The following is a 24829-nucleotide window of genomic DNA, read 5'->3' on the forward strand; positions in this document are numbered from 1 at the left end:
TGTAGAGACAGAGGACCTGACCTCTGAGGGGTGGGGTGGGGTGATAGTGGAGGGGCAGATGTGATTTGTGTGAGTCACTGTTCTAAAATGGGGTGCATTTCAGATGATGGTGGCATGCACAGCTGTGGATACCTTCAAGTGCACTGAACATTTCCAGTCTGTAGTATATGAACAGCATCTTAGCGAAGGTGTTAAACACCCATGAACATACACACAGACACACACACACACACAGACACACACACACACACACACACACACACACCAATAGGGCTGGCTTACAGCTCAGTGGTGAGCATTTGTCTAGCATAAGAGGACCCAGACTCCACCCCCAGCACTGAAAAGGCAAAAGAAAAGATTAGAGGAAAAATGCCCCACACTTGTCAAGGGTCTATTTGCAGGTTTGCGTGAAACGAGAGCTTTAGTGTACTGAGTCCCCGGCAAAGCAGTCTGGTTTCATGCAGCTCTTAGCTACAACCTGTAGAAACACCTTAGCTGAGTCCTGTGACATCTGAGCTTAAAGCACTGCCTTCGGGAGATCTCTTTGGGGCGCGGTTAAGAGCGCAGAGGTCTTTGAATGATGAATGCAAAGGAACGCGCTGGGGATTTTGTTTAAGCGCCGGCTTCGTGAAGTCACAGCAGGATAAACATTACTCAGCGTGGCACTGAAACTGCTTATTGAGGTCTCTTATGCAACTGGACAAACTGGCTTCTATTTTAGGAGCACAGATACCTGGCTGTTTATTCCTGAAGGCTGCTGCTGCCCAGTGCGTGGGAAGGATGGTCCCTTCAGAAGGGGAGGAGAGACGGATGTATCAGCTCGGCCTGGCGCTGTCAACTACAGCTTGATGCTCAGTGAATTTCGTGACTGGTGTGAGCCTAAAAGGAACTCAGCACTAAGTGACTTAAGTCAGTCCCGGAAAGACAGACGCCACATGCTTTCTCCATGTTGTGGGCCCTGGATTTCATGCAGGTACACAGAATCACACAGACAGCATGAGACAGAAGCGAAACTGACTGGATGTTGAGGGGATGAACAGAAGTGGGGTGTGAGACAGCAGAGGACGGAGGGGCACGGCAGGGATTTGCTTAGAATACTTTATATGCTTGAATGATGATGGCCTTATAGAAGCCGGAACGGTAATTAAAAAAATAACTCACAGAAGGACACTTATTCAGTTAAAAAGTAGCCCACATTCTAGGATAGAATAAAGTGGTGAAAACCTCCAATCTCTTTCTGAAGGCAAAAGCCACACACAAGACTGTCTTGGCCCACTTCCTTTACAGCAGCCCTCTATGCCGCTGAGTGGTCCCTTACTTAATCCTTCAAGTCAAGGCCCGTCTTTGAGCTAAGGCCTACCTCTGCTTAAAACAACAGCTCCAATATATCAGGAGTACAGATGTCTTTCTGACTGTACACTGCTCTCCGACATATGGGCTCTCCCAGGGATCCCCTACCACTTGCAAGCCCAGCAAGGTCGTGTGGGCAAACCCAGTACAGTCAATGTGGGCATCATTGAACTTCCAGATCCTTGGAAAGGTAAAAATAAAAGTGTTTAGGAAAAAATAGGTTTGAATGTGTCAGTGCTGCAAGGTTAAGGACAGAGACAGAGAGAGACAAACAGACTTTGCCATTGCGGCTGCATTCCACTCCTTTGCCTCAAAGAACCACACCCAGGTTGGGAAATGGACTTTCCATTTTACCCCAGGAGCAGGGCATCCTTCAAAGCCATCCCTGTGGCCCTGAGGCCTCGGAGTGAGTTGTGCGAACAGCGAGCCGATGTTAGCTTGCTGGGAGGGCTGGGGAAACACATCAGGCTGGCGCCGCGTCCACACAACCACGGCAGAACAAATCACTTGAGTTTTGGAAAGAAATGGACTATGGGTTGAGAATTTCCCCTCACACAGCAAAGAGCTGCCGCTCACCAAGATCACCTGGGGCCAGCTCCTCACTCACCAGCATGGTGTTCTTTGCAAAAATGCACTCCGAGGGAGCTGCCCATGCCCCAGATATTTCTTGGTTCACAGGTACTGATAAAAAAAAAAAAATCACACCACAATGTGGTTACCAGAAGATCCAAGTTGTAAAGGCCTTCTGAAAAAATCTTCTAGAGCTTTCTGCTCATCCACACAGGTCACATGACAACCCAGGAAGCATGCACATGGGGTTTCCTGAGTTAGTCGGGAAATGAGACTTGTAAGTGCTGAGAGAATCGTGGCTTTAGAACATCAGTCAAGCCCCTCGTTTGGTTTAACCCTAGGTTCTGCATGCTCAGGAGTGAGATACAGAAGGCTGGCTTTCTCAAGGCTGGGCTGGGCTGTCCCTGCTCAGGGTGCTGAGGTATGATGGACTGGCAGTGAGTCAGAAAGGGCCCACTTGTAGAAGGACTTATCAAAAGCAGTTCCAAACTCTATGCTGTTTCCTTTTGAAATCTCCCAAATAGTCTACTTTAAAAAGCCAAAATCAACCTCCAATTATTTTAATTTATGTTATTTGAAAAGCTTAGATATAAATGCTACCTCAATCACTACGTTCTTTTGTTAAATAAAAAAAAAAGAGGGTGTTATGACTGCTGCGAGCAAGAGGGAAAGGCATGTAACACCCAGGGACTAAGGTGCAGTGTAAAACTTTGACACGGAACCTTCTCCCATGACAGGAGGAAGGGATGAAGAACTCTACACCCTTCTATACCACGAGTGTATGGGAGGGGCTCTTCCATCCCGGGATGAACCCAGCATTAAGTCACTGAAATTCCATATACTGAGGTGAGGTGCCACTACTCAGTGAGGCAAGAGGGCTCACAGCACAAGCCAAAGGCCCTAGCAGCGGCCATATGCTTCGGAGACCAGACCCCAGCTCTGGGAGATGAGGACGAGGGAGCTCAGAGTGTGTTCTTCTCTCCTCATGGGGATTGCCAGGGAGAAAAAAATCCTCTCAACACTTCCTAATATCGCTTCTCCTCCCACCCCCACTCACCTACACGGTTTTCCTGTCACATGACTCAGTACAGTTACGAACTGGTACAGGGTGAATAATCTCTGTGGCAAGGATCCTAAACCACCACAGGCTGCCTGCATGGCTGGAGCCGGCCTTGTTTATTTACTAAGGTGTGTTTGGTTGCTTAGGATTACGGAGTACAATTAGGAGACATTAAGAAATGAGGCCTCTGCTGCACGCACCAGAGCCAGAAGCACAAAGCTGAACTTTCTCCATAACTGCCCGATGATTACGTTTTGAAAGTGCGATTCTTAGATTAATGCAGGCGTCAAACTGCAATCGGGAAGTGGGTTTGAATCATCCAGCTGCAGAACTGAGAACTGAGACTGAGAAGCTGCTCCTGCAGTGGACGGAGAGAGGTTCAGGACCGGCATCTGAGAGGGGAGTCCTGCCAGGCCATATCTAGACACAATCATATCCTCAATATAAACACACACACACACACACACACACACACACACACACACAGCACACACAGCACAACATGCACACATAGCACACACATGCACATATAGCACACATACACACAGCAATAGAGCACACACATATACACATAGCATGTATGCACACAGTGCTCATGCCTGCACACATATGTATGTATATACTACACACACACACATAGATATAGCATGCATCACAATATATACACATACACATATAGAACAGAGCACACATACACACAGGCAGACACATGTTCTACATATACACACAGACATTCACACCATCACATATGTATACAGTGCATGCCGCCTCTCACTCACCCCCTCCATCACATGTACATATTTACAAACAGGAAACACTTTTTCACAGGTGTATTCTGTCATATTAAAATTCTTGCTCCCGAGACAGGAGAGATAATGGCTCAGGGGTTGAGACTGCACGCTGCACTTACAGCAGGTCAAAGTTCAGGTCCCAGCACCCACATCAGGTGGCTCATAACTGCGTGTAATTCCAGCTCCAGGGGATCCCAGACCTTTGCCCTCTGGCACCTGTTCTCATGTGCACGCACATGGATACACACTCCTAAAACAATAAAAATTATCTTTAAAAAGTCCCTCTTGTTTCCGAATGTGAAGCTTTACAAGCCAGATTCCTAGCAGAGAAAACGTCTTATAAAGGGTGTACTCTGCACTTCCAGAGTCTGAAGTAAGCGTGTCCTCAAAGTTACGGTGACATCTCTGGACCTTCCCAGCCTGGGATAATAGGCAATGCCCAGTGAGGTTCACAAGGGGGCAGGGGAGTAGGCCAGTTGTCATGGAAACAGCTTGCGTTCAATCATATACCTCTCATCCTGCGACATCTGAAGGGGGCAATGAATATGCTTCCACAGTGGGCAGACTAAGCCCTACCCTTCTGACCTGGCATGGTGGCACTTTTGGGGGGGTCACCAAGGGCTGTGAATGAACACCTGCTCTGCCTTGTGGCCTTCCTGCTGTCAGTCAAGTGTGAGCCCAGGTTTGAATGGGACACGATTTGACGTATGTCCTTCATGAACTTAATTACCCTGCTTCCGATACACCATTCGCCCTGCTCTGGATGGGGCACCCCATCTCTAATGACAGTTGTATCTTTGACATCTGGCCTCTTATCAGGGCTCCTGCAGGTGAGCATGGGGGGCCCTCAGGGCTTTGGGCTCTGATTCCTGGATACCAGCCAGTTTCGTCTGTACTCCAAGGCCCCCCTGTGCCTAAATCTGGGAAGCAAGCACACCTTGCTGTTTATGCTGCTTTCACATCTATGGTGTTCACATTTAACAGCCAGTGCCAAATAGACCATTTATGTTTATCAACTGTTGCATCCTGAAGCTTTGTGACAGAAGCTTACAGTGACACAGTTTCTAATAAAAACAAACTATGAAGTCAACTAGCCAATCAGCTAACACAAACCAACCTAAAACCAACCAATAGACTAACCAGTAAGTCAAACAACCAATCAATCAAAGCCAATCAGCTAGTTAACCAAGTTACCAATCAATAAAACCAATCAACTAACTACCCAAAAACAGCCAGTTAATCAACCACGTCATCACCCACCCACCCAACCTACCAACCAACCAGTCAACCAACTAACTAAACAATCAATGAAACAAAACCAACCAATTTATCAACTGAACAAAATAACCAGACAGACAGGCAGCCAGTGAGCCAACCAAAATCCTTCAATGTGGGTTGAAGAACAGATGTTCTCTCCCCTGGGTTCTGCGTGGCCCAGGGATTTCTCAGTCTTCCAATGTCTGTGGCCCAAACTGGAGTCCAGGGCTCTTCAGGACATTGATGTCACCCCAAGACTCACAGATCTGGCTCTGCTGAGCATTGATTGTACAGGGTGAACTCAGAGAGAAAGTGTGAAAAGGGTTGGAGGTCCCTAATGGCCAGCTGGAGACAATGTTTGCTTGCTGGGTCCTGAACCCAGAGGACTGCAAAGCCTGGGGTTGTTTTCAGACCTGTGATTGGGTTGCGGCTTCAAATCCACAGTGCTTGAGGTGGCTTTATAACCAGAGGCATCATTCTCCATAGGGGTGTGGAGGCCTTGGATATGTTTGCTAATTACACACCATGTTAATAATTACATCCTCTTTGATGAGACCTGTGGTCGACCTTGGTTTACAAAGGTGTCTGTGTCCCCAGTTCTCAGACAAGCAGAACACCTGCCGTGGACCTGCATGCTGGAGTCAACCCTGTGGTCCTCCTCTGAGCGGGAGGCTGTGAGAGAAGCCTGTGCTCTAATTGACCACAGAGGAAAAGCACCTGGGACTCCACCTGCCCAGGAAAAAGTCTAATTCCCCAGCGGGTTCGGTGTCCACCAAGTGCACACAGCCTTCTCACACGCTGTGGGTGTGAGTCTGGAAGGGGGCCGTGCTGTGGCACGTCCTGCTCCTCTTCTGTGATGGAGATGGGTATGGACAAGTGAAGAATGAAGTAGAAAAAAGAGAACAGCCTGGCCTGGCAGTTCTAGAGTGTCAGGCTTCTGTCCCTTTCCCCAGCATCCTCTGGGCACTGAGGATAGAGTCCCTGCTCTCGCCACACTGTCTTAGGTGTCACTCACTGCCACCTGGGCCCAGCAGCTCTTGGAACATTCCAGACAGCTTGGCTAGTTACTGTTCACGCAGCCATCCAGCAAGATGTGACGGGACACCAGCAGGACTGACAAACATGGTTGCTCTGACTGGACTGAACATCTGTGGGGAGGAGAGAAGACTCCAGAGCCATGATGAGCCAAGCTGGTTGGAAGCTAGGCACCACTCATTCCTGAGGCAGGTGCGAGGGAAGGAACAGAACTTTCTGGAAAGCTATAGATCTGACAGCACACTTCCCGGGTGATGGTCACTGCATGGTGTGAAGCTCCATCTAGAGTGGCCTTGAGGAGCAGTCAGAACACCCCTTGCAGCTGGGGTGCCAGCATTCTCATGGAAACAGGTTTTCCCTGTCAGAGTGAAAGATGCTCTTTTCATCTCATCGGAAAGCTTGGTGTTGCTCTGACAACTCTGCCTGTATTTGCAAACAAGTGTTTCATGTCTCAGAATGTCACTTTAATATCAGTCTCAGTGAGAGAGAGTGGGATTGGAACAATGATTAAGTATGTAAATTGTTTGCGAAAGGGTCAAAGTTAGAGAATTCTAATGTCCAAGAAAAGTTCTAGAACAGTCTTTCATGTGGGTGGGAAAGGAGGCCACAGAGAAAGTTGGGGGAGGACACAAAGGGCTCCAGAGGCCAGAACTTCCCAGTGACTCCCGCTCATCAACAGAAGAAAGCTGGTGAAGTCTGTTGAGGTGGACAGCATACTCTGAGCTCTGCTGGTGGTGGTGGTAGTGGTGGTGTCTCCTCAAAGACTATGGTCAGTGTGGCCAAGCACCAGGCTCCTCTCTTGAAGGCAGAGGTGCCCTAAGGGACTTGTACTGTCCTGCCTGGCCCACAGCCTCTTCTTCTCACCCTCCTTCATCTATGGACTGCCTCTAGCGATGAATCTGTTCTCAGTACTTCACAGGGTGGCTGGCACCTCTTCTCTGTAGGACGCTGATCTAAGGAACAATGGCACCTATGTCTCTGTGCCTCTGGGAAGCAGCCGACCTTTGGGATGTCACTCAGGCTGACTTCTCAGTAGCAAAGTCACCCTTACCCCCATGTGCTGAGGGACAACGGCTTACTCCGCCCAAGTACTCTGGGAAAAAAAATGCAGATTCCAGGGGTGTGAAGATGCTAGCTTATCTCTCAACAACAGCAACCCTTAAAATGGACCCAGGTCCCCAGCAGCCTCTATTTGAGCATGATGATCAAATAGAGCCAGAATCTTTAAGGACACAGTATCTCCCTGTGTAAACAGTTGGCATATAGTTGAGTCACAGAACCCATGGCCTCCAACATTTCGAAGAGGTTTGTGGGAAAGGATGCTACTGTGAATACCAAAGTCTCTTCTTTCTTTTGATAGTATCTTAACAGGCTTGGACCAATCCTCAGATCTGCAAAGGTACTTATCTCTTCCCTAAGGTCTGGGACTCTTTCAGGCTTGCTCTGATGTCTTCCCTAAGGTCTGAGGATCTTCCAGGCTCGCTCTGACATCCTGTTCTGCAGCACTGCTCTAGTTCCTTTCTGGTGATGCGATAAAACATTTGGACCATAATGCAAATTCATGTTGACTTCCAGGTGACAATCCACCAGTGATGAAAACCAGGGAAGGAACTCAAGAGGAGACTTAAGCAAAAACCCTGGAGGAATGCTACTTACTAGACTTCTCACCAGTTCATGCTCAGCTAGCTTTCTTACATGGTGCAGGATCACCTGCCTAGGGATGGTGCTGCCCATAGCAGGCTGGGGTCTCATGCATCAGTCATTAGTTAAGATGATCCCTCACGTGTATGACCACAGGCCATCTGATCAAGGCAGTTCCTCAGCTGAGGTTCCCCCTCCCATGTGTCACGTATGACAGTGGAAACTAACCAGCACCACTGCCCTTTTGCATCCCATCATGCCTCCTAATGCAGTGGATGTCAGAATCCCCCTGGACCTCATTAGGTGGTGAGGTGCTTTGAGGATGGAATCAGGTGTGCTCTGTGTCACTGTCCTACTGTTCAGAGTATAACTTCCTTCATGGTCCTCAAGTGACTGTAGACCAATGTCATCAGAGTCCAGCAGTGTTAAACACACATTCATGGATGCATGACAGAATATACGAATGAACTAATCCAACTCCTCCCTCCTCCCCCAGTAGACATCTGGACTTTGAAGGAGTGGTAGCCACTTAGGAATTATGAGTTCCATGTTGTGCTAGACAAAACATAGGAGCCTGTCCTGTGGGTCAGGTTAGTTCTTGAGGTGTCTTGTGTGATAGAGCCGAGAGACAGGATGATAGACTGGGCTGTGCTGTGGCATCTTCTCAACAGGAGGTGCTGATAGCTTCCCAGGGAAGGCACAGATGCTGAGGCCAAATGCCAAGCTAGCCTAAAGGGTTTCTTCCCTAATCTCTCAACTGCTCAGTCCTTACCAGAATTTACCAAATAGTACATCGGTTGAGAACTGAATTGTCTACCCCCCCCAATCCATTGACTGAAATATTAACCACCAGCACCTCAGAAAACAACTGTTTAAAGATGGGCCTGTCAGAGAGGAGACCCAGTTAAGCTTCAGCTCCTAGTGTAGGCCTTGCTCCAATACGAGAAGGGGAAGTTAAGACATAATTACATACAGGGGGCCATGGGAGACACACAGAGAAGGTGGAGCTTACAAGGCCTGACAGGAGACCCACCCTGTGGACTTCTGGACCCCAGCCATCTGCCCTATGACCTGTGAGAAAGAAAATGATTGAGGGATTAGCCTTCTCTAATACCAAGGACAGCTGAGCTGGGGCATCTCTGGCAGGAGGCTGCTTTTAGCTCCTGGGATCAGTCCATCCCAATAGGCTTTCAGGGGTGTGGTTCACCCAACTGCTTCCTGCGTGTATTCCCTAAACTAGCCAGGTTTTCCAAATTGCCAGAGCATAGATGGGAACGGCATAGGACAAACAGATGGGCAAACATTTGGCAAATGCAGCTGCTGATGACGGAAGACACAGAAGATGGGAACTTCCCCATTCTGAAAGCAGGAATGGCACTTGGAGGAACTGACACAAAGTCTGGGAGACTGTGTCATTGTCACTGTGACTCAGGAGCCCAGGCCCCAGCCCCCCTAACCAGTGTTCTCTGTTCCTCTATGGGACTCTAGAACCCTCTTCTCCAGTGGAATGGGCAGAGTCTCAGCTAGGGCCTTGCCCATATCACAGCATGGCACATTTGACCTTCCCCTAGCTTCCTAGAGGTCTTCCTCAGTAGGAGAAGCCATGATGACATTCCTAGGCTGTGTTTCCCTCTGGGAAAACTTGGTTCAGTAGACTTGAGTGTGGGGCACAGAAAGAAGCAGCTGAGAACCCTGGCTTTCTTCCCCATGACCAACGATGCCTGGAGTGTTTAAGAGAAAGGGCTCAGTGTAGCACAGGAGTGATAAACGGTTTTATCAGCCAGATGTACCCGAGGACTTGCTGTACTGGGGTGTTCAAGCCTTGGAGACATAGGGAGCCATCACAGTGGAGTCACTGAGGGAGTCTCTTGTTAAGTGGCCGGTCATAGGCAAACTGACAAGACTATTGGCATCTGGCTGTGCAGCTGAAGATGTAAGGAGGGGCAGGGAAGAGCCGTTGGGTTGTCCCTGCATCTCAGTGTGGAAGGAGGGGAATTCTTCAGGGGACAGGGGGGCCTGGAGTTCCCTGGGCCAGTCCCAGTTCATGGTTCCAGATCAGTGGTGGATGATGACCGGGAGTGCGTTCTCTTTTCAGGGCCTTCGTTACGCTAGAGCACAGCTAGGATCCTTTGCAGCAGAGGGCCTTTTCATGGACTCCGAAGAGCAACACAAAGCCGATGTTTAATCGGAAAAGAACTCTTACATATGAAAATACATATGGGAACCGTTGTTTTAAGGCTCTGGTTTATAAGTCATCAGAACTTTAAAAGTAAGGACTTTAAAAGAAGTTTAAAAGAAGCCTAAGAAAGGACTCACTTTGGCTCAGCCATCTTCCTTTGACAGACTGAAGCAAATTCAAGGTATACTGTGTTGTTTCACGGTGTCAGACAACAGGAAGGAGACACAGCATCTTCTTGAAGCTGGGATTTCAAATCAGTCATTCTGAGAGGTGGTTATCTCAGGCTGTGATAGCCTGGTGCTGTATGAGCAGTCTTTCCACTTTCGATTTCGGTGAGAGTAGATCCTAATCTAGCCGGCTTAGCCAAAATGTGTTCCTTAACCCTGCTAGGGTCCAGCATTGCAGGCAATCATAGCCACAGAACCGGTGAGCTTGCTAACTGTGTTATAGTAATGAGTTGCTTTACTTGACTCAGTATTGATTGGCTAGTGATTTACATATTGATAAACTAGTAGTGGAGAAGCTTGAGAATCCTGCTCCGAACTTTCAGGTGGTGTGTTAGCAGGGAGAGAAAGCACAGACCTTCTCACTTCCTTTCTGGGGGTGATCTCAGAGAGTCGTGTGTGATTGCCCCCATGAGTGACGTGGAAATGGAACTCAAACTGGAGCCCTACAGACATGCCTGACCTTACTGTTCATTGTTATTAAATAAAAGCTACTCAGGCTACCGGACAGGAACAGCGGACATTTGAAATGTGCTCTTATTTGTCCCGAGTGGCAGGGCATATTGTTTTATGTCGGGCTTAAGATTAATGAAAAAGTGTTTGAACAGTTTCCCTTCCCCTGTGAACAATGCGGTGGGGGTGGGTGGGCTCAGAAAACTGTTGCAAGTTTGGTGAGAATGTCCCCCAAGGCACAGGCGTTTGGATACTTGGTATCCATTGGCGGTGCCGGTTAGGGAGGTTTAGGAGGTGAGGCCTTGATGGAGGAGGTGTGGCATTGAAATTGGGCTTTGAGACTTTAAATGAGCCACACTATTTCCAGTTCATTCTCTGCTTGGTGCTCGTGGTTCAAGACGCGAGCCCCTGGCACCCAGTTCCTGCTCGCACACCCGTTGCTTTCAGCCATACTTCCCCCACCAGGGTGGATTCGTAACCCTCTGGAACTATAGTCAAACAAACCCTTCCTTCTGCAAGTTTCTTGGTCATGATGTTTTACCAGAACAATAAAAAAGTAGCTAAGAGTATATTTCCTCGGACTCTTGAGTAATGAATGAACAGAAATTGAGGCAAGTGTACTCTGGGGCCACCTGGGGTCTATGTGACAATCTTGAGTGGGGAGAGACTCAGAAATACCAGTGACAGCACTGGTCAAACTCCACCAGGAAAGTCCATGAAGGGAACGCCACCATGGAGAGGAAGTTGGTGTGCCCAGTTCTGTCTGGCTGGAGGGAAAGAATGGTTTCTAATTTTACTTTCTGTCTTGCTTCTCTGTGCTTTCCAAATATTCTGTGTCATGCCGTAGAAGGTGTGGGAGAAGGGACAGAACTGAAAACCAGTACCACCAGCCGTGGCTGGGCTGTAATCCACTGGTGTGTCATTGACAGTGTGAACTTCCAAAGGGAGAGGGGACAGCCTCAATTCTGGCGCAAATATGGGCCATACCCGTGTGGGATACGTGGTGGAGGCAGGAGCCTTGTACCTCACGCCTGCATGTGGACCACTGGGCGACTCAGAGACATACAGCCAGGGCAGAACAAGACGTGGGAGGGGACTGGGAGAGGTACTGTTGTTTCCACGGGGGAAGGCCCCAATCTACCCACATTTCCGACAGCCAAGCTCAGAAGGCAGATGTCCGAATTAGCACCAGACTGAGGAAACAGCCCAACTACAGCCCCTTTGCCCACACCCAGGACTCAGGTCTAGCTTCCCAGCCCAACATCAGGGCCTTCCTCTACAGAACAGTCAGGCACTGTATGTACGCTAACATGAGGAATGGGGGTCGTCACTGAACACGGACAGGTCTCTAGGGTCACAGTTTCAGCACAGAGGTTAAGGCGATAGTGGAACTTGGGAATACTGCTTACAAATAAGGAATGTTGAACAGCAAGAGCATATTTTCAAGAAAGCATAGACCCTGCATGTAGGGCCCGGGCCTTCCCTTGCTCCCTGGGGTGCAAATCAAGGACTGTTTTGGCTAACCAGCTAAGCTTCCTGCTAAGTTCTGTGCTCTGCTCTGCTGGCCTGGTGAATTAGTCGTAGGGCCTTGTATTACTTTGGAATGGTAATTTCCCAACCTGCCCGGGAGAGCTCATGGTGCCAAGGTCCCTCTCACCTGTCTGCCACTGCCCCACACCTCTTGCCCACCTGCCTGCGGAGGAGTTCCCACATGGCGCCAATCCCCTCTGGCTGGGAGGGATTTCTGTCACTGGGGGAAAAGGTATATTAACTCTGGATAAAACTAAATAAATTGGCATTCACCTCTTGGCGAATGACCTGGACTCTGTGTGTGTGTGTGTGTGTGTGTGTGTGTGTGTGTGTGTGTGTGTGTGTCTTGGGTTTAACCCCTAGGCCCTTGCCCAAGCTTGTGGTGGTATGGAGCCGCGGTCCATACCGGGAAGGTGGTGATGCGGATCTCGGGTGCTTCAACACCTGCAATCTCCGTTCTGTGAACATTTGAACCGAGGGTAAGTCCAATGACTCACAGGCAGAGTCTTCTCCTCTTTCCCACGGCTCTCTCACATTTCCCCACCCACTTTCTGTGCAACTGCATCCCCCCCCACCTCCATTTTCTTTCCAGGCCACGATGTACCAACTGACAGGCAATCCTCCTGAATAAATGAATCACAGCATCTGTAACAACAGCAAGGAAGCATCCTCCACCCAGTCGTTCAGAAATCATTCTTGTCAAAACTCCACTTTATCTTCGGATGGCCCAAGGCCACAGGACAGGAGGGTCGGCCTCTGCCGGGTCCTACCTTACTGGCTTTTTCAGCAGTCAGCTCTCGCTTCCCAGCGTGGTTTCCCATATTGCCTCAGCGGTATCCTCGGGAACTAAAAGAGAAGAGAAGGTGTCAGCTAGAAGGTTAACACATCTGGATTTTTTTGTTGTGTTCTTTAACTAGAGAAAAATCCCACGATCCACAGCAGTCGCTGAGAATTCAGGAGCCACATCAACGTTGTCAACAAATGCTGCTCTTGGAATCTCACGGGAAGATCTAGAAAACAAAATGACACCAACTGTCTAACTCTGCCCGGTGACCAACATTTGAGCGTATGATCATCTATATAGAGATGTCTGCCCACTCAAGTAACCCTGCTGACTATTCAAACGCAAGGCACATACCCAGAGCTCCAACTCATAACAGAGTGGACCGTGGAGTGGGGAAAGGGTGGGGAAATGGCTGAGAAGTCAGAAGGACAGATGTTCTTGCTCCTCAAGAGTTGGGGTGATCGCACATAGCAAGGCCAGAGCGTGGCCGTTTCTTGTACAAGTATCTGAAGAATGTGCAGGATTTGCAGGAAAGATAAAGTGGATAAGGACACGCCCTCCTTATTCTCGTTTTCTAACCCTAGCCTTAGCAGGACACATATACCTATTCTTTTCCAAAGGATGCACAGGCTGAAGAGTGTGGTTGAGACCATTCCCAACAGAACCATGCCTGGCCATGAGTACTCCCCCAGCAGAGTGCCACTTAGCCGGTCTGTGACCCGATTCTTCCAGGAAATCAGTTAAGGGTCACTTAAAGATATGAGCACTCAAGTGCCCGCTCCCCTGCCAAATCCAGGAAAGGTGACCCAAGAGTCAAGTAGCGTAGACTTCCAAAGGAAGAATGAAGCATCACATGGCACAGCCTGAGGAAAAGGCATGCTTTGCTCTTGAAAACTCACTGTTGACGGGAAGTGAAGTGCTCGAAAACCGACTTCCTTCTCCCCCACACCTGGGGGACGCTGCAACTAATGAAGACTAAACCGTGAGTGGTAGCACACGACATAATCTCGGAACTTGGGATGTGGAGGCGGGAGTGCCAGCAGTTCAAGGCCATCCTAAGCTATATAGCTAGTTCAAAGGCAGACTGAGTTTCAAGTAGCTATATAGTTCTTGTAGGTCATAGGAATTCCTTTCTCAATTGTATAAAAACAAAAAAGAAAATCCAGAACTCACAAAAACAAAAATAAACAAAAAGAAAAAGAAAAAAGGGAAGGAAGTGGGAGAGGAGAGGAAGGGGCAAGGAAGAATGAGAGAGTAAAGAAGCGGAAGCTGACACCGTCGGAAACTGGGGACAGGTGTCTCCTCAGTGGTCCCCCAGCCTGGGCTAGCATTGAGATGGAGTCACTAGGCTGGAGTTCCAGTGTCCCAGCCTCTAACAGGAGCTGTCATCTGACCTTTGCAGAAGGAGAGAATAGGGCAGAGTCCCAAGCTCAGTAGCTTTCTCTTGTTTGAACGGTGCGGCACTCCCCAGTTGTAATCCGTGTAGAAACATCAGCAATCTGGTGTTAATTGTGTGGTTTCCTGTCTGGATCTTATGGGACAGTAATTAAGCATGGCTGTCCCCTGTCTCTGCTTTTCCACCCATATCACTGATCTCTGTGAAGCCCTTTACGGAATAAAGCTCAACCGTACAACTGAACACAGCACCGTGAACTTACGTTGCAATTCTGTCTACAGAGCAGCGGTCACCTCTGAGCACAGGACCCACAGGTGTGGGGGTAACACAGCCAGGTGCAAAAGAGAGGCCACTCTTACTTTCTTCTGTGGGAAGGGAAAGGGCCCAGATCAGTGGTTCTCAACCTGTGGGTCATAACTGTTTGAGACTTGAAAGGCCCTTTCTCAGCAGTCACAGACCAGATATCCTGCATATCAGATAGTTACATTATGATTCACAACAGTAGCAGAATTACATGTATGAAGTAGCAACAAAAATAATTTTATGATTGGGGTCACCACAACATGAGGAGCTGTATTAAAGGGTTGCAGTGTTAGGAAGGTTGAGAACCACTGGTGTCTATGGAAGTTAGCAGCTCCAGGTGGTTCTGAAAGGCTTTTAAAGGGTTCCCTTGAGGCCACGTCAGTGGACGTGGCCACTGTGCTGAAGAAATGAAAGTTGCAGTCTTGGCAATGATTACCAATAAGGAAGAATCAGGGGATTTCTGTATCTGGTGTGTGTGGTCTTGTAGGAAGAGGCCACTTGTTTGCTTCCTGGCTGCCCAGAAACCCAAAATAATCACACAGAAACCATATTATTTAAATCACTGCTTGGTCCATTAGCTCTAGCTTCTTACTGGCTGACTCTCACATATTAATTTAACCCATTTCTATTAATCTGTGTATCACCACGTGGCTGTGGCTTACAGGCTAAAGTTCCAGCGTCTACCTCTGGTGGGCTACATGGCTTCTCCCTGACTCCACCCTTCTTTCTCCCAGCATTCCCTCTGACTCCGCCCTTCTTTCTCCCAGCATTCCCTCTGACTCTGCCCTCTTTCTCCCAGCATTCAGTTTCATCTTCCCCACCTACCTAAGTTCTGCCCTGCTATAGGTCCAAAGCAGTTTCTTTATTCATTAATGGTAATCACAGCGCACAGAGGGGACTCCACATCATGGTCTCTGAAATGTAAGGGTGCCTTGACAGGTGATGTCAGCATTCAAGTCTAGTCTAGCAGTAGTCTTGATTTAAACTGGGAAACCTTTTCTGAAACAGCCCTTTCATTGGGAAATGGAGGTCTGGGGGCTCGGGATACTTAAAATGGATGGAGAAGAAAGGTATGAAAAAGTGAATCTTCCATTTCCTAGGGTCTGACCCAAGCATCCATGCTATCTGTACACTGTCAACCGTGAGTCCAGCAATAAATGCTGTTATTCTGAACTTTAACCTCTAATTCTGTGCGATTAAAAAAAAAGTAATGTCAAAAATATAAATCTAGAAAAACAGCACAACAGACACATCTGGAACTACTTTCCTACTTAGGAGCTAGGATGAGTCTATTCATCACTAAACAGAGCACCCTTCACTAGCATTGCCTGGCTCTCCTCTGGCCAGACCCAGGCACGGAAAAGCTTATGGGACTGTCTGCCTAACCCATATGACATGACCACCCCAGCTGGCCTCATCTTAAACCGCCCGGGGCCCTCCACACCTGGTCTCTGTCCATCAGCCATCCCCATTTTCTCATCCTGTCACCTCCCCCCACCCCAACTGGGGTCGGCGAAACCTAATTAAGATGCTTCTTTCTTCCAAAGACAAACCTCCAAGATTTGTCCCAAGTTGGAACTGTGTGGCCACCTACATATTCTGGACAAAGGAGAACCGCTTTGGCACAAGCCCTTTAAGCTAAACCGTTGCCCCACAAAGCTAATGCTCCATCATGGTGAGACTCCAGCTGATACCTGGGGTGACGATGGGATCAATATGTCACGATCCCAACGCTATCAGACACAAATGCTACCAAAAATAACAAAATCACAAAACAGGCTTTTCAATAAGCTTAGTTATAGCTAGGAGCAGTAGCATGCTCGGGAGGCTGAGGACGGCTTCTAAGAGCCCGAGGTCAGCCTAGGCTACCTGGTAAGTTCCAGGACAGCCAGGGTTATGTTGTAAGACCTTATCTTTCAAACAACAACAACAACAGTAATAAATAAACGGATTAGATTAGACTAGCCTTCCATGCATAACATATGAAATGGTAGAAGAAAGACAAGTGACATAAAGTGACCGCAGGTGTCTGATGGCCTCCTGAGGCAGGCATGTGTGATAACAAAGAAGCCTGTAGGCCCTTTGTTTCCTAGTCTGGATGACAGGCAGCCTTCCCATGATTGCCTTTAGGCACTGCTTAGCTACTAAAGCCTGCAGCAGGCTCCTCGCTGTGAATTTGAACAGCTGCTGCTGCAGGGCTGCTGGGAAGAGCCAACTGTGTCTGCAGCCAGCCTTCTGTGAGGCTCAGTTTTGCAGTGAATATAATTACTGGAGTAAGAGAAAACCGTGGTGAAAGCGTAGACTCCTCAGGAAGCCTGGTGGATGCTCAGACTGCCCTTGGATAACTAAGGACGTTCTACATAGAGGACAGGGATAAATGGGATGTCCAGATGCCATGAAGACCCGGACATTCTATCCCGGTCAGTTTTTTCAGCCTCAGGACTTTGGGTAGTCTTGGGTAGTATTTATACTAAATTGTCTCCTGCGCCAAGGGGAAGCTGAAACAAACCTTTGGGAACAGTCAGTCTTCCCAGTGTGGTAGGAGACAGCGCAGTCTCAACTGTGCTCTCTTTTTGCTCCCCAAGTAGCTACATATCTGAACTTTCCCTGGAGGAATACGCAGGAGGGGAGTCACTGGCCAGTCTGTAGGAGGCATTAATGACTCGGGTGCCTGATTCCTTGGTATCTGCCCACTTGTATTTTGCAGGGGGCTTGGGCTTTCTGAAGGACAGACAGGACAAGAGAGACCCCCATCTTGATTGAGCCTTCAAGTGGGCATCCTTGGATGAGACTCCACTCTTTTGAGCCTCAGTCTCCTATGCCATTGAAGTGATCCAAGCTCCCTTCCTGCCCTGGAAAACCTGGGAGCTGTAGAGGTGATGAGGCTGGAATTAGGGTAAGGGTGTATGAGGGGAAGATTGCTCACATCTGTCTCCAGTGTTCAGGCCTAGTCTCCTGGGTAGAAAGGTGCCCAGCTGAAGGGTCACTCTCTCCCTTCTGCTTTTAGCATATTGCTGAGGCTGAGACATGGCTTTCCAGCTGCAGGTACCTCCACTTGAACTGCCATAGTCAAGGGAGGGTAAAGGGCAAAAATGCTGGTGCACTGAGAAACCCTGACATTACATAATGCAATCAGGCAGGAGGCAGACCCCACTGCTGCAGTGAAGGGAAGAGCAAGGGGGTAGTGCACTGAGGGCCATGGACGGGGGGGGGGGAGGGGAGGTGAGGAAGAGCAGGGGGCCATGCACTAAGGGCTGTGGATGGGGGAGCGTGAGGAAGAGCAGGGGGCAGTGCACTGAGGGCTGTGGACGGGGGGGGGGGAGGGGAGGGGAGGAAGAGCAGGGGGCAGTGCACTGAGGGCCGTGGATGGGGAGGTGAGGAGGAGAGACAGGCGAACAACTGTCTAACGTCCGAGGGACCTTAGGGTCTTCTAAAAATGTGAGTTGGTCTGTTTCTGAAATGACCCTGAATGCAATTGATCAACCATTCTGCCTCCATCTTAGACTTAAAAGCTATCTCATAGTAAAGACAAATTATGTTCTTTCCTGTTTATGATTAAATCTGTTTCTCAAGTGCTGGGCTATGCCCCACCTGTAACTTTAATTGTTCTGTTCTGTCCCAGGAAACAGCAACCATGACTTTGTTTCCAAAGATTATTACAACTACCTCGCTATGACCTTCTTGTCGTAACTACCTGGTTATGACCTCCTTGTCGTAACTAACTACCTTGTTATGACCACCTTACAACCACGTCTTCATTTCAGGCATTTGCTATCCCCTGTTTGGAAACCCCCTACTCCTGAACTACAAAAACCCTTATCTTACCCATGTCCGTTGCTGATCTCTTGAACCCTGACTTTAAAGAGAGACAGCTTGTACATGAAAGAAAAGGTTTGCTTTAATTAATTGCTGTTTTAATTAATTTGATCCTGATTTAGGTTGGTGATCTTTCTCCTCACACCTGTGGGATTAGCACAATCATACTGGCAAAGGGGACTCTATGAAAACCTCAATAAAACAGATTCATTATAAGAAACAACCTCATTGAAATCAGTTCTAGACAGGTAGTCAGCAGATTGGTCCTCCACACCATCTTGTCCTTCCTCCCCACAGCTGCTCTAATGTAAGGAGTGGTCATTCCTGCTGTCCAGGGAGCAAATATGCAATGGTCAGGAGCTACTCGTGTGTATTGTACAATGTCCATTGCATGCAAGGCTTGTTAATATTCTGTAGTGCATCCTCGCACATGCTGCAAAGAGATGCACAGATGTCCTGCACATTGCTGGACACAAACAGCTGTATTATTTCACAGATTCCAAGTGTTTTTAGCACATTTTTTTTAAAAAAATCACATGCTGTTGATTGCACAATGTGTTTTTCTTTTTTTCTTTCTGAATTCATGTTCAAGAAAGCAGCCCTAAAATAGGTGTTTCCATGGAGCTATTGGGATTATTTTTGCCACAATATGCTCCATCCTTCACATTGCTGTAAACCTTTGGAATTGGGAAATCTTGCGGCACTAGCCTTGCCAGCTCTGTTCCCAGCGACGAGGAAGTCACGCGTAGGAGACAAGAGTGGGGTCATCTCTCTAGTTACACCAGGCTTTTGAGAGTTTTGCGTATCTCTGCCGATGGCAGGGCCAAGAAGGTGTGTAACTGAAGCTGGACGGCCAGTCTGAGGCTTAGCAGGTCGAATCCATCACATCGTTTCATTTAGATTAAGCTAAATTCCTGAGCACCTGTCTTTCTTCCTGTAGATAAAGGATCAACGAGCCGTGACTTATGCGTCTGAAATTTCCAAACCTTCCTGGCTCAAGTCTTTGTTTTGCTTCCACACTTTTTCACTGCTACGGCCGAGCTGAGAATTTGGAATGGAGACCTCTGGCCTAAGACACCTTGTTTCTACAGAAAAGAGTTTCCCCATCTGTCATGCAGAAGAGAGCACTCTGAGGTTTCCCAGGAAAGTTGCTTTTATGGATGTTTTGAAAGAACAGACCCCGGAGCCAGGGAGACAGCTTAGTGGCTAAAAGGCACTGACCACTGACCTGGGGGATCATCCCCATCCCTAGGAGTCACACTGTAGAGGAATAGAACCCGTTCTGGATGGCTGTCCTCCGATTCCCACATGTGTGCATGCATGCACACACAACACGTACACACACACAATAAATACATGAATAATAATTATATATTAGCTCTTGTTATGCATGTATGGAAAGGACCTTTTCCTGGCCCCTACCCTTTACTTATTATTTGAGACAAAGAACCTGTAATTATCTGCCAACATAGCAACCCAAGTAGAGACCATTTCCCAGCATCCCTTGCAGTTGCATGTGGTCTTGCCCAGGTAAGGGGCTTCCTGTCTTCAGCGAGTACTGTTCTAGGTCTCAACTACTCATAACAGACAAAACTCACTGCATCTGGAGACACGCACAGAGTGTTCTTGCACAAAGCATGCCAATCGAGGTGGATATTATTAAACCATCCCACGCGTCTTTAACTGTGACTGAGAAACCGGAAGAGTCAATGTTAGCAAATGCTTTAAATCTCTCTACGGGGCCCCTTTCTCTGCCTTTTCCAGCACTTGAAGCTGTGTTTTCAGCAGCATGTGCACTTTATCACCAGTCACTGGGACTGGCTGGCTGGCCTTGTAGATGTGGGTATCTGTCTGTACTGCCCAATAGCTCTGCTCTGTTTCCCTGGGCTTCACTTTCCAAGAGACTGTTCTGTTGTGCATGGGAAGAATCCCATGCTTGGCGAGACCACTAATGTGTGGATCCTCTGGATTAATAGTGCCCAGTGCCAATGGCGGAACTGTGGCATGCTTCTGAGATAGTGTGGTACTGGGGAGGTAACAGACACCTGATCCAGAAGAATTCCATTGAAGGAAAGGTTGCTATAGACTGCATGGGTCAGATGCCTTCTTCGGAGGAAACCCTGGGGAGAGCTTAGTTGGGAAGAGAGACTAACACCCCAGAAATAGGAAGACCCCCATGGCAGGATATCCAAAGCGGGGAGAGGGAATATTTCAGAAGATCGGCATCATATCGCTTTGCAGGAGGGCTGGATGCAGGACAAGAGGTCTCCTCCCAGAGTATGCAGCACACACAGTATGTGTGACCAGGCTAAGCAGGTCTGTGCCCTGGAGACTCCAGTCTCCCCTGCAGAGCCCGCAGGGCCATAGACTGACGTTGTGTCTGGACTAATGGGGCAGCTTCTCAGCTGCTATCTCCCGTAGCACGCCTGTCCTCCTGCAGATAAAGTAAGTCCCACCCAGAATGTGGACACAGATAGGTACACAGAGGCAGCAAGTGGCTCAGTGTCCTCGACTTGTAAAGAAAAATGGAAGAAACGTAATAGAGCAGGGGACCCACATGAAAGACCTCAGAGGGAACAAAGGCTGAGTGACCGGGCTCGTTCCTCAGTGTCCCTGTCATTTCTGAGTCTGCTTGCTCTGTCTTTGTCTCTTTCCTTCTCTGTGTCTCATCCTTTCCTCTTCCTCACTTTCTTCTTTATCAGCATGTATGAAATCATTGCTCTATCATCAACATTCTTGTAACACCCTGTGCGTGGAACATAGGAAATCGCTAACAGCATCACCAAGACAACATCTAAACACCGCTGTATGCATGCATGCACACGGAGATATACACAAACACAGACATACAGTCACATACTCAGACACACATATACACAGATATACATACCTACATACACACATGGATATACACACAAATATACACTCATATATACACATACAAAAAGAAATACACTCATCCACATAGACAAACAGTCACATATATACTATGCCCATACATACACAGACACACAGACACACACTCATGACCAAAAGATGGGTTAACTCACAGCTGCAGGAAGGGGACTTCAAAAGATAAACTTACTTTAACCAGGAAAGTGACAGCCGGCTATGTGCCTAAGAGCCTCCCCCATCCAGTCCTGTACACACACCGCACCTTCGACTGTGTGAGGGTCAGAAACTGGCATCCATTAAGGGCTAAGTGGTCCCGTGCTCCTGTCCCAGCCCTTCCCTTTGTTTAGGTTCCCTAGAGAGGGAACTGATTCTATATTGTTAGGAACAGCTGGTTCTTTTCTCCCTGCACCTTCCTCTTTACTGATCCTATCTCCTGTCTGTTTGGACTGGAGATTGCTTCCTATTGAGTAGCAGCAGACGGGGAGGGTCATATGCCTGCCTCTCTGGCTCTGGTTCCAGCTCTTCCTCATCACCCTAGTCTGTCTGTCTGTCTGTCTGTCTGTCGGTCTGTCTCTCTGCATGCACATGAATCCAAGGTGTTTCCTATGTGGCTCCCTCACATCCTTGGCCCATATCCTCCTACCTGAGCATTCTGTCTCAGTGACGGCTTCTCTCCCAGGTTCTAGCAGGGATTTCTGCTTTGGAGTGCCAGGGTATTCACACCTCATCTGCTCACGGTTAGCCTGTCCTTGAAACCTGTAAGGTTTAAGTACATCTACGGCACAGAACACTGTCTGAAGGTCACAGAAGGTCATTTTAGAGGAAGGTTCCAGAACTGCAGGCCAGTGGAAGCTGTTGGAAACCTGTTTCCATCTCATTCCTTGAGTTTATCACTTGAGAGCATCGGAACCATCCCCAGAGTGAAGCAGCAGGCTTCTGGTCCTGAGGCTGCAGGCTTGCTCTCAGGACATCCTCTGCAGTGCGTCAGCTCATTAGAGACCACAGAGCAGCTCTCTCCTGCTCAGGCTGGGTCATCTCGAGGGCCAGGTGTACGTAAATGTGAAGTGTGCGTGCATATTTATATCTCTGTGTGTGTAGGTCAGAGGTCGACTTCAGACATCATTCCTCAGGCACTATGCACCTTGATTTTGGAGAGTGGGTCTCTCACTAGGACCTGCAGCACACTACAGGCTAGTCTGACGCTTCCAGGAGTCCTCGGGATCTGCCTGTTTCTACCTCCTCAGCACTGGGATCATACCTGTGAGTTCTAGAGATGGAAATCGGGTCTTCACGACTGCACAGCAAGCCCTTCACTTCCTGAGCCACCCCTCCAGACTCCAATTTGAGATTTCTGTAACTATGTATCCATAAGTGTGGGGTTAGAAAGGATGCTTGGCTCTGGCAGCTTTTATGGGAAGATATGGAGCTCTCCAGGAGAAAATAACAGGGTCACCGGGAAGCTGCTAGGTATGTGAGACCAGACAAGCTTGGACAGCACACCCCTGGGGGCCTGCTTATCTGAGCAGGGAAGGGCCACTCACTGGGTGTCTGTTATACTCCCTCTTTGACCCGTGCCATCTCTGGTGGTTCCTAAGTCCTGTTTGAGTCGGTCATGAGGAAGAGCTGTCCCACCCTGCCAGCTTCCGTGAGGCTGGGTGACAGGTATGCTTTGCATCCCAGGCATGCGCCACACAGCTGCCCCACCCAGGTTGGAAAAGGGCTGGAGAGGAAGCACCCGAGGCTCTAGGAACAGACATGCCAGGGCAGCACCCTCTGGTCTCACCTTCCCTAGCTTGCTCTGGAGACTTGGCGCCTGTTTCTCCTTATCTGTAAAGGCCCAGATGGCACACTCCACTTCTTGGTGGTGCCGTGGAGTTCTGGTCATGTTTGCAGGCACAGGGACATAGGGCCCGAGCTGGGGCTCTCTCCTCCATGCCAGCCCCAACTTTGTCTTCCCGCATCTCTCTTCCCAAATGGTGGGTAGTCACACCATTGTTATGACTACAGGCATAGGTTCAGCATGACTTTGGCACAGCAGGGCACAGCAGGGTAATTACAGGGGCCACACACACCCTGGGCATGGTGAACCAATGACACCCAATAGAGCTATGCTTGTCTGTGGTCTCGGCTCTGCTCTACCCTATCCTCCTCAATATCAGCATCAAGGTCCTAGGATGCTTTGCAGGAGGGAGCCAAATGCTGGCCCATACACTGGTCACAGTTTACAGGGGACCTCAGGAGAGCTATAGTGTGAGCCACAGTGAACCCAAACTTGCCTTTTCTGAATCCAGACAACTGCATCCCAGGGCTGTTGATCTAAATCTCCCGATTCTAATCAGAGGAAGGAATGCCACGCTGTGACGTCAGCAGAGTCTCCTGGGAGACCTGGCCCAGAGCCCATCTCCTAATGGGTGCCAGGTCTTCATAAGTGCATGTAGCATTTTACTGAGTCCCCTCCAGAACTCTCTGGAAGCTTTCTGAACCTTCCAGATCATAATCAGGGGAAAGAATGCTATAAGAAGCCATCAAATCCCCCTGTAACCTTGGAGAACAAATGGCTTGGCCTGTTTTCAAATAGTCAGTCAAGAAGGCACACAGCTGACTCGTGAGCTATCTTCCTAAGACGTGATGGAATGGTAAAGATGCTTCAAGTAAGACAGCTCAGCATGTAAAGAGCCGACCACGCGAGCATGAGGCTCTGAGTTTGCAGCCCCAGAACCCACTTAGACGATGGGGTGTGGTACTGTGTACCTATAATCCCAGTACTGGGAAGGCAAAGATGGGAGTGCTCACTGGTCTAGCTCAATCAGTGAGCTTCATGCTCCAAACTTGAGGTGAACAGAGATTGAGGAAGGCACTCACTGATGGCCTCTGGTCTCCACACATGTACACACACACATATGCATGCATGCATACATACATACATACATACATACATACAAAAGAATGCAGCAAGTGTCAGCAGCATTTAAAGGAAAGGATGGGCCAATAAGATATGAGTCAGAGAACTCAGGGTGGACCTCAGCTTGACCTCACTTACCATGCGCTGGGCTGGCTGAACTCCCAGAAAGGCATTTTGTTATGCAACCTACTCTTTAGGCATGGAAACATGTGAAGTTTAGTGGCACTGAGTGGCAGAAGTCCACCTCTCAGTTGCAGGCAGAGCTGGACAGACGTGTTGCATGTTCTGCAGCCCAGTTGGGCCCTGCTCCTGACTGCTGTGCAGTCTGTTGCCTTTGGATGTTTTGCTTAAGTTCACAGTCAGACCAGATGACTTGCATTACAAAGACAGTGGATTGGAGTCCTAGACTAAGGAATGAAGCGCTGGTGAACTGAGGGGCTGCTTCTCCTGCCTTTCACACCAGCTCACAACACACTTTCCTTCCCATGAAAAATCACCGCAAGATGTCAACGAAGAGGGGGACATTATGTTTTTCAAAAATGGATTTTATGTGTATGAGCATTTGTTTACATGAATGCTTGTGTACCATATATGTGCCTGGTGCCATGGATCTGAGCTTCTTGAGTGCTTTCTGTGTGCCACG

The 24829-nt window shown here is 48.6% G+C and overlaps 1 protein-coding gene across 8 annotated transcripts in view; it reads right to left on the reverse strand.

Annotated features, from left to right (window-relative positions):
• Mbp (myelin basic protein) overlaps window positions 1-24829 on the reverse strand; it is a 109862-nt gene that overhangs the window by 72128 nt on the left and 12905 nt on the right. For all 8 annotated transcript variants that reach the window (XM_048419606.3, XM_048419610.3, XM_048419605.3 and 5 more), the window contains exon 2: window positions 12861-12936. In XM_048419606.3, coding sequence (XP_048275563.1) covers window positions 12861-12911 — 51 coding nt within the window. In that variant the 5' untranslated portion in view covers window positions 12912-12936. The remainder of the gene's footprint in view (window positions 1-12860; window positions 12937-24829) is intronic.

Source organism: Myodes glareolus, chromosome 13 (assembly GCF_982192425.1).
Source record: "Myodes glareolus chromosome 13, mMyoGla1.1, whole genome shotgun sequence".
Classification (NCBI taxonomy): domain Eukaryota; kingdom Metazoa; phylum Chordata; class Mammalia; order Rodentia; family Cricetidae; genus Myodes; species Myodes glareolus.